Here is a 14,505-nt window from a genome sequence, read left to right on the forward strand (position 1 = left end):
CGGGTTTGACGGCCACAGTAGTCCGTAGGCAGCGGCTGGCTTGGCGCTCGGGTTCGGGGCTTCGCCCATTCATCATGCGCTCCGCCTCCGGCCCTTACACTTCTTGCTTACTTCGTCCAGCTGCGCCCGCGCCTCCACCCGACACCTTCCACTCCTTCTCGCCCGCCATTCCGTTGCGTCCTTCTTTGCCTGCCACTCTCTGCTCCGCTGCCCCGTCGAACCCCACGACGCTTTGCGCAGAGAACCATCCGCCCACCGCCCCTCCCGCTCCCGCCATCCACCCGCCATGGCCACCCCCCAGGCCACAAAGCGCTTGACGCGCGAGTACAAGACTATCTCCCAGAACCCGCCGCCGTACATCGTCGCCCACCCCTCCGAGTCCAACATTCTCGAGTGGCACTACGTTCTCACCGGCCCGCCCAGCACTCCCTACGATGGCGGCCAGTACTGGGGCACCCTCATGTTCCCTCCCGACTATCCTTTCGCTCCGCCCGCCATCCGCATGCACACGCCCTCCGGACGCTTCCAGCCTTCGACCCGCCTTTGCCTTAGCATTTCCGACTTCCACCCCAAGAGCTTCAACCCGGCCTGGGAGGTCAGCACCATCCTTATCGGCCTGATGAGTTTCATGACCAGTGAGGAGATGACCACCGGCAGCGTCCGTGCCTCTGATGCCGAGCGCAAGCTGTTCGCCAGCAGGTCCCGCTGGTGGAACTCCACCGGCGGCGGTTCGCACGCAGCCTCAACTCGTCCCAAGGCCGGCGGCGCCGGCGCCATCAAGGCTGGAGACGGTGGGGCCAAGTTCCGTCAGGAGTGGCCTGAGCTCGATGCTGAGAACTGGCGCTGGATGAAGGAGAACAAGATCGACCCCGCCACCGGCATGCCCCAGGCGCCGCAGGTTGATGGCCACCCCGCATGCGCCCCTGAGGCCGCTGCCCTGCGGAGACGCCCAGTCGGCAGCGGCAGCTTGGGTGCTGTTGTCGAGGGAGGCCAGGTCGCCCGGGAGGCCGGTCAAGGTTGGCTGAGCCGCAACAAGTACATTATCGGTGCTGCTTTCCTGTTTGGCTATGTTCTGGTCACCCGCGTCCTCGGCGTTGAGACCTCTTGAGCGCAAGGACAACACGATCTTGTGGCGGTAATTCATTCTGTATTGGAAGCGGGTAAGGCGTTTGGATTCACCTGGATGGTAACTGTCATGGGGCGTTTCGGTACTGCAATTCCTCTGCCGCCTCTTCTCACTCGCATGCTCTCAAGCACCCGGCGTTTGCTGTTTTAGCTATTATAATGCCGATAGGTCCGTTCCGGACTACCACACATAGCTCTGACTTGGCAAAGCGATGGCCAGATTGCCCACTTCATCAAAGGGTCGTCTACTTGCTTCAGCATTACTGTCACCGGGCATTAGAACATTTTTCTAGAGGGAAGAACAAGAAATGCCACATGTGAAAACACGAAACATGGACTCTTCTGTGGCCTGAGAAGCTTGAGCGTGATCCTTTGTGATGTAAGATGTGCTAATTCAGGCATCAACATTGTCTACGACCAGCTTAACATTTAGGTCGCACGCCGGATCAAACAAGACAGAGATTTCTCTGGCCAAGGCTGTACGCCTCGCGAAGAGGCTCATAGGGATAAAGCCCAAACAAACTGGATAGAAGGCAATGCTCCCACCTAGCCTCGCGAAAAAGACCAAAGGTCTTGATTAAGGGAAGAGGAAAGCCAACGAGAACCAGAGCAGTGACGGGTCTTCTTCGGAGTGGAGACCATACTCCCCATTCGGCGAAGAAGACTCAAAACCTGTAACGTCTTTCACCAGGTTATGGGACAGACCGGGTTATGGGACAGCCCACCAAATGCTGCGGTGTGAATCGTGGATTTTCTTCGGATGCCAATACTAAGCGACTCAATCTGGCTCTCTTGTTGGCTGTCCCATAACCCGGTATGTCCCATAACCCGGTGAAAGACGTTACTAGTTTAGGAGACTAGGACTGAAGACCGCTGGAAAGCTAGAATAATGCCGATGATATTCGAAGGGCTTGGTTCGAGTAAGGATGTGATCAACTCAAAGGGGGGACGGGGGCCGGTAAAGGGTGCGAGAAAATGATTTAAGCGGGCACGCAAAAGTTTGCTACAGGGGTTCCTTCTTTTGATTAGTGGGCGAATACTGCTCACATGGCTGGTTGCGAATATGGGAGATGGAATTCTGTGTCGCGGTTCCAGCCCCACATTTCGCTCCTAGCAGTGAGGAACTCAGCATGCAGTGGGTTCAGCCTCGAGAACGAAAATTAAACTATAAATTAACACGCTGCGATATGGTCATCCATCAGGGCGTATAGTGAGTTTGACCATGTTTCAATCTGATCTCGACCAAATTCTAACAAATAACTAGGCTCAGTGGTAGAGCGCTCGCTTTGCAGTATCAACTCGAAATGCGAGAGGTCTTGGGTTGTAAGTTCGATCCACACAAATACACTTGCATCAACAACATGCTAATAAATACCGCAGCGATCCCCAATTCGTCCACATCATATTTTTTTTTCTTTTTGGGGTTGCTTTCATTTTTTAATATAGCTGATGCTGGTCATTAGATTACCTACGGCTGTTGTTTCTTTTCCTTGCTTTATTTTGGCAATCATTAAAGCAAATAAGCGAAGCAAGCGACGTTTAAACATAATGTTGGCGACAGCATTGTGATGTTGAAGAGCAGAGCGATTACGATTAGGCTAAGCAGTATGAAGAGCACGAAAAGCAAAGCGTAGGACACGTAGGACAAGCAGAATAACAAGGTAGTTCCCGGAAGGAATGCAACCTATGCATAACCGGTCAAAGGATTAACGAAAGCAGGCCCGGTGAAATACTGTCAGGCATTGAACGGCACACGTGCAGCTTTGTGCGCATTTTACTTTATCAGGGAAAGAGTTATGTCTTTTCTTCTTACAATCGTCCCATGGTATCCTTGGAACCCCTAAATCACGCATCATCAACCCATATACCACGCTGTCCGTCAGGCGAGCTGAAAAGCAAAAACAACAAGGCTCAAAAACCACGAGCCAGATGACGACTATTTCCAGGAAAACTTCTCTAAGCCTCTGCTTCCTCGTCATCATCCGGCCCATCGTCATCCGCCACCTCCTCTTCACCAACCTCATCCACGTCCATATCCTCATCCTTCGGTATCTGCTCGACTGGCGGCAGCACGCCTCCATTAGCCTTTAGCGCCGCCACCTTCGCCTGCGTCATCTCGAACACGTATTGGCCCAAGTGCTCGACACCCTCCATCTCCGTCGCCTGCGGCTCGTCATGTAGGGCACGGGTCGTCGGGAACATCTCGTTCGTGACGAGGCCGAGCTTGTCTGGGCGCTGGAGCAGGATGTCGAAGGCGGGCTTGAGCTCGTAACTGGCCTCGAACACCTCGCGGCGACCGAGGATGTAGAGACCGAGACGTGCGCGAGAGAGCGCCACGGTGAGGCGGCGGATGTCACGGAGGTAACCAACCCGGGCGGTGCGGACGAGGGAGAGGATGACATCTGCATCTTGTTAGGAAAAAGGAGGTTGCCTTGGACCTGACATTGGCTTGGTAAAACTTACAGTCGTTCTGCTCGCCCTGGTACTTGTCGACCGTCGTCACGATCCTGGGCATGCCGAAGAGTCTGTTTTTGGCACACCGGTGGGATAGGACATCTCTGATGAGGGCCCTCTGGCCGGCGTATGTTGTCAAGATGGAAATCTTGGATGCTGGATAACCGAGTAGGCGCATGTACATGTAGAGAGCGACTGCGTATTCCGCCTCGCCCAAGTTTTGGATGAAGTGCGGCGTCGGCTCCATCTCACCACGGCCCTTGTAGTCAGGCACGTTGATGAACTGGTAATCGAAGCGGAAACCAGCGTTGGCAGTTTGGAATTCCGGACTCGATTCGACGGTGGGAAGGTTGTCCAGCTTGGGATACCGCCACTTGTAGAGTTCTGCTAGACTGGACCTTGCACGACCTTGCTGGTCTAGCATGATTGTAGGCACGCCGAGCCTGACTAGTCTAAGGAAAAGCGACTGTTCAAGGTTGGCGTATTGCCTGAAGGCAAGGTTCTGTACCACCGGCGAGTTCTGGAGATGGTCGCCGCACAAGACTACTCTTTGCAAGGGCAACTCGCCCTCCTTCGGGTTCTGCAGTGCAAGAGGGATGAAGTTTTCGATCTCGGTAATTTGTGCGGCTTCCTCCATGATTACATTATCGTAGTGGAATCCGAGGTTCGCAATCTCCTGCCGCCTCATAGCTGCGTGGGTAGACGTCATAGCAACAATCCTAGCTTCCTTCACCAAGAGGTAGTTTGCACTGTCTCTCGGGCTTCGCAGAATCTCGAACGGGCGGATGTCTTCGAGCTCCGAGAAGATCTTCTCGACATGACGGTAGCATCCAGCGGCGATCTCCATAAGAGCCTCCCGGGAGGCGCCATGAGGGAAGAGCGGTTGCGGCGCATTGGAGAAATAATGATGGAAGGGGAACTCGGCGACTAAGTCCTCGTCACTCAACTCACCAGACTCGACTGCATTCCAGTACTTTGTCCATGCAGGGTGGACATAGACCGAGTTGAAGTAGCCAGCTGTTTCACATGATTGCCCGTGTGCACCGGGAGCGTTGAAGTTGGCAGCCAGTCGATCCACCTCCGCTAGATACCGCGTACCAATCTCGCGGAAGGAGTCCACCCGACCGTGTTTACTGTAACTGACCTCCGTCTCCAGCTCCTCCTCACCATGGCCAAGGCGAAGCAGATGCCTCTCATCAATGTCGAGAGCGACAATCTTTTGGAACAGCTGGTTCAGTGCCTGGTTGCTGTGGGCGATGAGCAATGTCCGTTGGCTGGGGAAGTTGTGATAGATGTTGTTGATAATCTGCGTTGCAACGTCGGTCTTGCCGGTACCCGGAGGACCAACTATGACGGTCAGACCTGGCTGGGTACCGGATGTGATAGCCTCGGTCTGGGCAGACGTGAATGGTACAGTGTTGAGCTTAGGCGCGTCTGTGAGATAGGGGCCCATATTCGGTGGCTTATACGTAGAGACACGGACAGCCTCGGGCGCGGCCTGGGCATGCTCTGGTGCCCCGGCCTTGGTTCGTCTCCGCTTCTTGGAATGGCGCGCGGGGACTTCTTGCGGCTCTTCCTCAGGGAACTCCAGGACATACGGTGGTCCGAAACTTCCTTTCGTATCGTCAACAGGTTCAACGGCCTTGCCTTCCAGACTGGAGACAAGGTGGCCCCAGTTAAGGAACGTGTCGCGGAAATCAATCTTCCTCAACCGGTTTGCCAAACGCTTGTACGTAGCACCAGCGGGATCCCCGTATCCCAGGAAAACCTCCTGTAGCCATGATGGGGCAGGGAGGTCAGAGAGGGTCAAGCGCCTGATAGACTCCAGAATGGATTTGAAGTTGTTTTCCCGGCCCCGACGGCGCACTATCAAGTTGATGGAGTCGTAGATGCTAGGGTGACCCTTTGCAACACGGTCCATGTCCTCTTGGTATGCCAGACTATCGAGCTTGAGGATGATTCGGCGCTGGCGAGCTCTGCGTCCTTGCCCTTCTTGGTCATTCCTCCTCTCACGCAAGTGCCGTCCATTCTCATCCAGAACTTGCACGACTTCAGCGCACCGCAAATGGCGTAACCCAATCCGTTCGGCACCGGTCAGGGGACCGCCCCCGTTTCTGATAGCGCGAGGATCCTCTGGAGGGTCGACGGAGAGAAGGTAGACAACATCGTCAGGGCGTAGTGACTCCCATTCCTTGAGAACGTTAAAGTTCAAGCGGCTAACATCAAGGATTACCTCTGCTTGCACCTTCGACGGAGAGGTCTCTCCGACCTTGGCGGGGGCAACGTCGGTGATGGCAGGCTTTGCGATAGGCAGTGCCATCCTGGAGTTTCCGCCGAATTGCACCGTTCCCCGAACATTCTTGCGTTGGAGACGCTTGATGACGTCCTCCATATCCTTCCTGATCTCGTAGAAAGCCTCGCAGCGATGCAAGATAAATGACCTCCAGAGGAAATCTCCAAGAGTCAAGTACTGAAGGTTCAACTTCGGAATTGCCAATGGTCGCGATCCATCGTAGGTTTCGTTGCGGATGAAGGTTGATTCATAGAGCGTGCTCTCCGTGGGAAGAATGGTCATTTCCCTCACAGAGTCTTGGAATGTCGGCTTCCTTTCATGAGCAGAAACGATAAGCTCGGTGAAAAAGGATCGATCCAGAACTACGAGTGAGGACTTAGGGTATTCGGTCCTAAAACCCAGTAACTTGCAGAGTCCAACCAATTCCTCCTCGGTCAGCACTTCCAGGTGAGCCTCAAGGTCTGCTCTTTGATCCAAAGAACTGTAATTCGACAGAGCCAGGATAGTGAGTTTCGAGGGGAAATGCTTGATTGCGGTCCGCTGCAGCTTGGCCAGTTTCGCGCAGTGGGCCTGGTGGTACTCTGCGGGAGACTGCTGCTGGCCAACCTGGTCGTCGATCGGGAAGAAGGTGAAGTGCCGGAGGAGAGCACACAAGTCGCGGAAGAGCCCGTTTTCCTCGTCGGCGTACAAGGGAGACAGTTGGATGGCAGGTAGGAGGTTGAGGTCGTGCAGAACTGTGTTGACGTAGCGACGAGTGGGAAGTTGACTCCCTAAATCAATTAGCAACTCGAGGAACCTCTCGCAGTAGCCTAGGTTCTCTCGGGCGGGGTTGTAGATCTTGTTCAGGAAGTCCAGAAGGAGGGTATAAAGCCATGCGCGCTCGAAGCGCAGCTTCGTCTTGACCTCCTCGTCGCCAGCCTCGTACTTCTTCCCGGCCGACCTCCATGCCTTTCTCAGCATGACATTTTTCTCCAGCCTTTCCTCCCGCGCAGCTTCACTATGCAGGTTTTGCCAAATGGCGATCGACACCAGCGGGGCGCATTCCTTGCGAACCAGGCCACTATCCAGGGATTGAAAGGCTCCGATGACGAAGGAAATCAGGTAGGTGCGGATCTTGGAGGAAAGAGAGGCATCGATAGTCATGGAGAGGATGCGGCGGAAAAAGGACGAAAACTCAGTCGGCCTGGTCGCGAAATGCTCTTTGTCAAGGTCAGCAGGATGCGATGGGAGCAGAAGGGCGCGGACTTACCCCAGGAGGCCAGGTTCTCCCTGCGCTTGACATTGACGAGCAAGGCCAGCAGCAGGACATGGTGGTTGGACGCATCGTCTGTGTAGCCCGGCCACAGGTACTTCTCGAGCAGCTGCAGATTCTCCAGAATCAGCAGCGAGGCGTACGGGAAGTCGTCCTTTTCCAAGGCAGCCCAGAGCTCGTCCTTGACCACCTGCGGGCGGACCTTGGGCGGCTTGGAGCTGTCCAGCCAGTGCTTGCGCGCGACCTGAGCATAGTGGTTCTCGCCGTTCAGGTCGGCGACGGTGGGGCGCGCGTGGGTGACGGGGACGATGGAACCGTTGCGCGAGCGGCTCTGGGTGTCGAGCTCCATGGTGGCCATGGTTTCGGCGAGTTCAGCGCAGCGGGGAGCGGAGGGTGGGCGCTGCGGGCATAATTGTTGGCGCGCTGAGGGAGCTGTCAGAGACGCGCGCGGGTCAAGGAAGCAACGGCGTCACCTTTTCGCGGCCGCAGCTCGCGCCCGCCGCCTTGGCACGCCGATCCTCGAACTTCACCCGACCTCCACCTCTGCCCTTCCCCAGCTGCGACGCCTGAACCGCCGCCTCTACCCTCTCCCCAGATCACAATGGCAAACCCCGAAGTGCGGACACGGCCCGTCGTGCCGACCAAGCAGCTCAACGGCGACTACCCGGTGCGTGCGCCCTCCCTCGACGGCACCTGTCCAATGGGCCAATAGCGACTGACATATTATCCAGCTCATTGACAGCGATCCGTACGCCCGCCTACTGCTCCGCATGCGTCCCAATTGCCGCCGCTGACAGCAGCAGTCACTTCAAGAGAGTCATCGGCTATGCGCGCCCCTCCGACTACGGCACCGGTGCTGCCACTGCTGCCGCCGGCCCCGCCCTGCTCGCCGTGGTCGAGCGCGTTTCTCCCTCGTACGTCGGCCGCGGTGGTTTCCCCCCCATCATGCGCTTGACTGTCGGCATCGGTGCCGTTGCCGGTTTCCTGACCGTGTACAACCGCTCCATTTGTACTGCTCCCGCGTCACGCCCTCGCCAGCTCCCTGTGCTGACATTGCCCTGCAGACCGTTTCTACGGTGTCACCGAGAACAGGAGGGAGATTGAAATGGACATGAGGGAGATGGTTGACAAGGTCAAGGCTGGCCAGCCCCTCTACGGCGAGTCTGGCATGTCAGAGCATCTCCAGGGCGTTGCCTCGAGGAACTCGAGATACAGTGCCGTCTTCAACCACCTGATCCCGTGGTTCAACTTCGCCAACCACAACCAGGTCTGTTATCAAAAACTTGGCTTCCGTAGCGGTGCACAACTGACGGTCTACAGCACGGTGTTGATACCGCCAAGTACTACCAGCAGGCGGAGCGTGAGTTGGCTGCTGAGGGCAAATAGACAAATACGCATTGAGTCGAAAGAAGACCGTAGGGAAGAAGTGACGTTCAATAAGTTTAAAGAGAACCATCATCTCTCTCAGCAGTGTATGCTGTATATAGGTTTCAGGGGCGTTTGAATTAATTTTCGAGGGAAAGGGGCAAACAGTGACAAACAGCAACTGCGCCAAGATTGGAGCCAATCATCCAACCTTACATCAACACTTTGTTCTCCCTTATCCCATTTACAGACGAAGACGTCCGTCTCAGAGATATCGCACCTTGATTACGAGGGTAGCAGAATCCTATGCCCGATTTCATTTGTACTGTTCAGAAACTCGCATCTCCATTCTGATACCTTGCTTCAACTGCTCATGTGGAAGATTGTAACAACCAGCGCAGGAATAGAAGACTATGTCTTTTGCAATGCAACCCAATTGCCCCGGCGTCGGCATTTAGATCTCGGGCAGACAGTTGAAAGATGCATGGCAGACGGAGAAAAGCCGATGTCGCTGTAAGGTAAATTTTTTTTTTTTTTTTTTTTTTTTGGGGGGGGGGGGGGGGGGGGACCGGAGACTTTGAACATGTGAGCTATTTTGGATGGAACTTATTTAAGAATCTGTTTTGGATCGCCACAGCTAGTGACGGGCAATGGCATACAGTTGTGCATATACTCTGCACACGCAGCATCACTGTAGACAACGAGTCAATATGGCGCCCACTATCCGCCGAACGGCGCTGTGACTGACCAGACCTTATGTAAATGTTAGAGTATGGAGAAGAAGAAATCTAAAGATCGGATCAAATATACCCTTCTTGCTTCCTCCTACTACCACCCAAACTTCTCCACAATCACCTTGACCACCCTCCCCTCCCCAACCAGTCGCGCACACGCATTCCTAACATCTTTGTTCAAAGCGTCCGGCCCGCTCACCACAGTCCCCGTCATGCTGTTGCCGCTCCCTCCATCCTCCTTCACCCACTCCGCCACGATACCACCAACATCCGGCCTCCCCGTACTCTCCGTAGGTCCCTCGATCCTCACATCAGCGCCCCACTGTCTCAGCTCCTCGATCCTTTGCTCGGGCAACCACTCCCTATGCGCGTGATTCCGGATCACCCACACGAACAACACCTTCTTCGGCGTGGTTCCGGCTAAGCGGCGCGTCTGCCTCTCCAGATCCGGCCGCGCGGCGGGATTGAGCAAGGTCCATAGCAAGGGGAAAGCGACAGCGACGCCGGAGCCGCCGGCAACGACGACGGCACGGTCGGCCGACCTCAGCAGGCGTAGAGAGTGGGTGGAGCCATAGGGTCCGTCGAGGCGGACGAGGGTGGACGAGTTGGTCTGGGCGTGGCGGAGAAGGTCGCGGCTGAAGCCGGAGTGGGCGCGGACGAGGAGGGAGAGCCATGCGTGGCGCTCTCCGTCTCCCGCGTCCTCGTGGCGTAGACGGGGAACGACGTGGGGTTTGGATGGGGCGGGCGTGGCGATGCTGAAGGGGTGGGCCTGCAGCGCGTGGAGCCCGCCCAGTGCGGGGACGCTGACGAAGACGTGGTCGGGTGCGTTCCAGCCGTGCGGAATGGTGCGACGCCAGAGCGACGTCGTCCAAGTGCTCGAGGGGATGGACCAGTTGGAGGAGAGGCGAACGGTCTGGCCATCGGGGAGGATGACCAGGTCAGCGCGGAGGTAGGTTGATTTGATGGCGAGACGGTAGACGAGGCGGTCGGCAATGAATATGAGGAGGGCGACGCCGACCCAAATGCGGGAGCGGCTGTGGTGGATGAAGAGGAAGACGAGCGCGAATGTTTGGAGAACGACGTGGAGGGCTAGAAAAAGCTCATAGCACCTGGCACGGAAGCTCCGCAGAGAGGTTACGTAGATGAGCTCGTAGCAGAAGAAGGTCAGGAGTCCGAAGGAGACTACACGCGTGAAAATGAAGCGGGACAGAGAAAAGCCGAGAGGACGGAGGAGGCCGTACCATACGGTGAACATGCCCAGGCCATGCAGCAGTGCAAGAAGGCATAGAAGCTCTCCCAAGCGGCGGTGGTAAATATTAAGTGATGCGTAGGAGTAGCCGGTCAGCCATGTAATCGGCTGGTTCTTCGCCGCGAACAGATACAGTAGCGGCAGGTTTACAGCAATTAGCAAACCACACCGATCTGCAAAAACGAAGATATCCATGGCGGTGAACTCCATCCGGAAGAACAGGTAGAAGACATTCAAGCCCAGAAAGGCCAGTACGGCCAGGCTCTCTCCGTTCGACGGCAGCTGCCTGTGAATGAGCGGGACAGGCCGTGGCTGAGACATGAGCCAAGCTTTGACGCGGTGCAACGCGAAAGACAGCAGCCCCGGCTTCTGCGACTCCACACCATTCCGTGGAAGAAGCGGTTGACGTTCGTCCGGAACCTTGCCACGGCTGTGCTTGTGGGCGTCGGGGGGCGTAGCTGTACCCTCCAGCGTGCTGCTCGACGATGATGACGCCTCGCTCTCCCCGGCGACACGTCCCCTATGGCTTGTGTCTTCTCTTGCTCCGGCCACCCCCCCGTTCCCTTTCCTGGCAGCGGCCCTTCGCCGGTATGCCTGTTGCATAACGCCACCCCATTGCGCAACAGCGAAGCCGAGCAGTACAACCAGCAGTACGACGTTATACGTGTTGAGCAGCCTTCTCGAGAACAGGACGGCCTCTACCAGTCTCCTGAACCTGGGGTCCTGTCCTGGATTGTCGCCTGGGTCGAAGTCCTCGTTTGTCGACATGGTGTCGTCATCGCTGGCAAGCGGTGCCCCGGCGGAGAAAGCAAGCGGGACGTTCGGAGCGGCGGCGGAACAGGCATACTGCATGGCGGCCTTGAGCCAGGCACTGGAGGGATCGTCCATGGCGTCGTCGGAACGAACGAGTGGCGCCGGGACAGGAGAAGGAGCGTGGATAGGAGCGGATCTGCGGAGAGGGTGTAGTTGAGCTTGAGGGTAGCAGTCTCAGAGATCTACACGAGCCGAGTCCTGCCGTCTTCTTGCGACAAATGGCCGGCTGATGTCATACAGCCTAAAGGTGCGAATGACATGCCGTTGCTTACGCTGCAACGTCTTCTCCTGAAACTGCGTGTGTTTGCCGGCCCTCCTTGGAGCTAGCGCAGCAAATAATCGCACCGTTGTTAAGCATTCAATCACGAAAAAAGTCTACCTCGAATTAAGTCATAGCTATCCTTTGATGAATGATGATAGAGTGGAAAGGTCCTCTGGATCAACTAGTCTTAATCCCATCTTCGGCCACCAGTGTCGCCATGAAGATATGAATGCGCTTTCACGCGCGGATCCCGCTCAACGAAAGCTAGCAATGTCTTTTGTAACTAAGTGCCCAGAAGAATGAATGCCGACGTGGGTCATCATTCGCCCTGCTCGCCGCGTCACTTTTGCATCCGTGAGCTTGCCGCGGACAGCATGACCTTGAAACATCCCCCCCATCGTCGGCCAACTGCTGTACGCATCTATACTCATTAGCTCTTTTCCTTCGACTCGTCAGAAGGAGTATGCTCTACAGGCTCTGCAGGCTGTCCCTGTTCCGACACTGATAGGTTCTCCATAGCAGGCGTCACTGTCCCAGGGCTCACGTCTTGACGCGAGTCGTTGTCCTGTAGCGTCATGCCTCTGCTTTCATCTACCAGTGTCGTGTTCGGGGATAAGCTTGGAGAGTCCTGTGCCTCGGATTCCTGAGGAGCCGGAGGGAACATCTGCACTCCGCCATCATCATCGTCACTATCTTCGTCGCTGCTGACAGCCGGAGTATCGAGGTACTGAAGCTCTGGACTTTTCATCAAGGCACCCACGTCGTCCCGAGTGGCGTCTGGAGAGTTTTCGCCGCTCATCAGGGGGTCATTGTCATTAGTACTGTCAGGTGTCTGGGGCGGCAGTTGCCCATTGTCCTGTGCGAGGGGACTGGACTCCGATGGCGGATGGTATCCGACTGCCTTTGCAACAGCCGCAGCTTCCTCGTCTGTCGCTGCCTGCTGGAGCTCGTCGAGCATGAGGCTATGTTTGTGGCTAGTGTCGAGTAGATGCCCGCCTGCCTGGCCGCTCTTGTCAAGCAGATCTCGGTAGCCCGTTCTCGTCGGATCCTGCAGGCGCTTCCGCTTGGTCTTGGCCCTTTTGCTGGTGGGCCTGACAACAATAACAGGCACAGGAGAATGTTGAAGACAGTACTTGGAAACGGACCCAGGTAGCAGCCCTTGAAATCCACCGAGACTACGACCACGCGTACCGACGATGAGGATCGCTGGCTCGTGGAGGTTGATCTGCAACGACGTAAGCTTATGGCCAAGCGACGGGCACACAACACTGAACCTACCATCTCATCAATGACCTTGTGGACCGTGCCGACGGAGAACTCTAGGATAAGATTGATGGCCTTGTTCTCAGTGTTCTTCAACTGAATTCGGTCCATCAACTTTTCCGCCTCTTCCCGGTACCGTCCGTGGTCGATGCTGCTCTCTCCGGCAACCTTGTCGCCCTTTTCGACGACCTGCAAGCACACAATTTCGTCTCCATCATCTACCAGCTCGTCAATGAGCCATTCAAGCGCATATTCGGAATAGTCGTTGGAGTCCAGCCCGCACAGAAAGGTCCGCGACCTTTTTGTGTATTCGTAGTCCTTGTGTTTCCTGATCAACGTAAAGGAATTCTCTTCGATGAAATCGGCGGGCTTGTCAAACGTGTCAAAGGATACGCGAGGCTGGAAAACACTATGCGGGCATCAGCAAGATGGATTCCCCAATAATGAGTGAGACAGAGGGGAGCTGTGTTGAGACACATTCGTAATCGACGCACTTTGGAGCTAGTGAATGCGCTGCAGCTCCGCACGCGGGCTGTGGGACCCGAGTGGGGCGAATTTCAGTGGCTTTGGGGCGTAAAGAAACCATGACGGAATGATTGCAAGGGCAAGGGCAGACACTCACGGGGGAGGCGGAGGAGAGGACAGGCGGCGCTGTCTGATCTTCGGGCTGCCACTTCGTTTGGGCAGCCCTTGATTCGCGAGAAATTGAATGGAGGGGCGGCGCTCGATGTCCTGGTTCCGGACGGCTGCGAGAGGATCCAGCTTTGTTGCAGCGGCTGCGGGGGTGCCTAACGGGGCACCGGGGGAGGATGGCGATGAGGAGCCGTCGGGTACGGCGTGGCCCGGCGTGGGATGCGGCATGGTAGGCAGTTGCTGATTGGTATGTCGAAGGACCACGAGGACAGAGCGGCCGCGGAGCCGCTGGTGCAGAGCCTGTGAAATGAGGAGACGTCGCAGCAGACGTGGGCCTCAACGCGCTTGACCTGCCTGTTGCGCGCTGTCGCGGCTGCTGACAAGGCCGGGGTGCGAGGGGCGGTTCCTTTGCGAGCGATTCGATGATGGTATACGTAGAGTGAGTGGAGACAGCGCAGCACACAACCTCGTTAGAGTCGCGTGGGTATCTGGGCGACAGATCCAAAGCGAACGGGCGCTACGGCGGAGGAGGAGCAGTTTGGGTGAGTTGGAGTGAGGCTTGGCTGCCACGCTGGGCATGATGCAAGTCCACTCCCAAGAAGCGCGGGGAGACCCTGTCCGAACCTGCCGCCCGCTCGCCGTCGGCCCCAAGCGAAGCGCGCCGCTGCCGTCACCCTAAGTACTCACCATGAACCGCGTCGTCGCCCGCGCTATTGGAGCGCGTGAACACCACCGCCTAAAATCTCCTCGCTGTCTCGCCAAGCGTTGCGATTGTGGCCCAAGCAGCCACGTTCCCCAGCCCTATGTCACGCTAGATCCGCCTGTTCCCCTGTCCCCAGTTGCCCTGCCTTAAACGGCCTAAATCAAGCAGATATCAAACCACTTCTCCACACCAAGGATGCATCCTTCAGCCCGCCACAGCCGGTTCACAAGATTCGGCCCATCGTAAACGGTCTTTACAGTGAATGAGATGGTGTTGGTGGTAGTTGAAGCACCTGTCTAAGCTTGAGAATTATGCAAGAATGCCCAGATGATAGCTTCCACTATCCGCGTAAGCCGAGT

At 56.4% G+C, this 14,505-nt stretch overlaps 5 protein-coding genes and 1 non-coding gene across 6 annotated transcripts; 3 read left to right on the forward strand and 3 right to left on the reverse strand.

Moving 5' to 3' along the window:
* Nucleotides 1-286: 286 nt before the first annotated feature.
* Nucleotides 287-1,108, forward strand: UBC6 (Ubiquitin-conjugating enzyme E2 6; the record flags this gene model as incomplete). The annotated part of the gene is made up of 1 exon (XM_066772608.1): nucleotides 287-1,108. One exon carries the CDS (start codon nucleotides 287-289, stop codon nucleotides 1,106-1,108), a length of 822 nt encoding a protein of 273 aa, XP_066637887.1.
* A 1,279-nt stretch (nucleotides 1,109-2,387) lies between these two features.
* SLS55_001107 lies at nucleotides 2,388-2,470 on the forward strand. The gene has a single exon. It is a non-coding gene; the product is annotated as a tRNA-Ala (tRNA).
* A 611-nt stretch (nucleotides 2,471-3,081) lies between these two features.
* SLS55_001108 (uncharacterized protein) lies at nucleotides 3,082-7,482 on the reverse strand (the record flags this gene model as incomplete). The annotated part of the gene is made up of 3 exons (XM_066772609.1): nucleotides 3,082-3,527; nucleotides 3,589-7,071; nucleotides 7,122-7,482. The coding sequence occupies 3 exons, from the start codon at nucleotides 7,480-7,482 to the stop codon at nucleotides 3,082-3,084; spliced, it is 4,290 nt and encodes a 1,429-aa protein (XP_066637888.1).
* A 243-nt stretch (nucleotides 7,483-7,725) lies between these two features.
* SLS55_001109 (uncharacterized protein) lies at nucleotides 7,726-8,510 on the forward strand (the record flags this gene model as incomplete). Its single annotated transcript, XM_066772610.1, has 5 exons — nucleotides 7,726-7,791; nucleotides 7,856-7,872; nucleotides 7,928-8,133; nucleotides 8,189-8,391; nucleotides 8,445-8,510. The coding sequence occupies 5 exons, from the start codon at nucleotides 7,726-7,728 to the stop codon at nucleotides 8,508-8,510; spliced, it is 558 nt and encodes a 185-aa protein (XP_066637889.1).
* Nucleotides 8,511-9,317: 807 nt separating this feature from the next.
* SLS55_001110 (uncharacterized protein) lies at nucleotides 9,318-11,324 on the reverse strand (the record flags this gene model as incomplete). Its single annotated transcript, XM_066772611.1, has 2 exons — nucleotides 9,318-11,253; nucleotides 11,320-11,324. The coding sequence occupies 2 exons, from the start codon at nucleotides 11,322-11,324 to the stop codon at nucleotides 9,318-9,320; spliced, it is 1,941 nt and encodes a 646-aa protein (XP_066637890.1).
* A 653-nt stretch (nucleotides 11,325-11,977) lies between these two features.
* SLS55_001111 (uncharacterized protein) lies at nucleotides 11,978-13,671 on the reverse strand (the record flags this gene model as incomplete). Its single annotated transcript, XM_066772612.1, has 3 exons — nucleotides 11,978-12,772; nucleotides 12,826-13,219; nucleotides 13,433-13,671. 3 exons carry the CDS (start codon nucleotides 13,669-13,671, stop codon nucleotides 11,978-11,980), a joined length of 1,428 nt encoding a protein of 475 aa, XP_066637891.1.
* Between the last annotated feature and the right edge of the window lie 834 nt (nucleotides 13,672-14,505).

This window comes from Diplodia seriata (genome assembly GCF_021436955.1).
Source record: "Diplodia seriata strain FDS-637 chromosome Unknown scaffold_1, whole genome shotgun sequence".
Lineage (NCBI taxonomy): Eukaryota > Fungi > Ascomycota > Dothideomycetes > Botryosphaeriales > Botryosphaeriaceae > Diplodia > Diplodia seriata.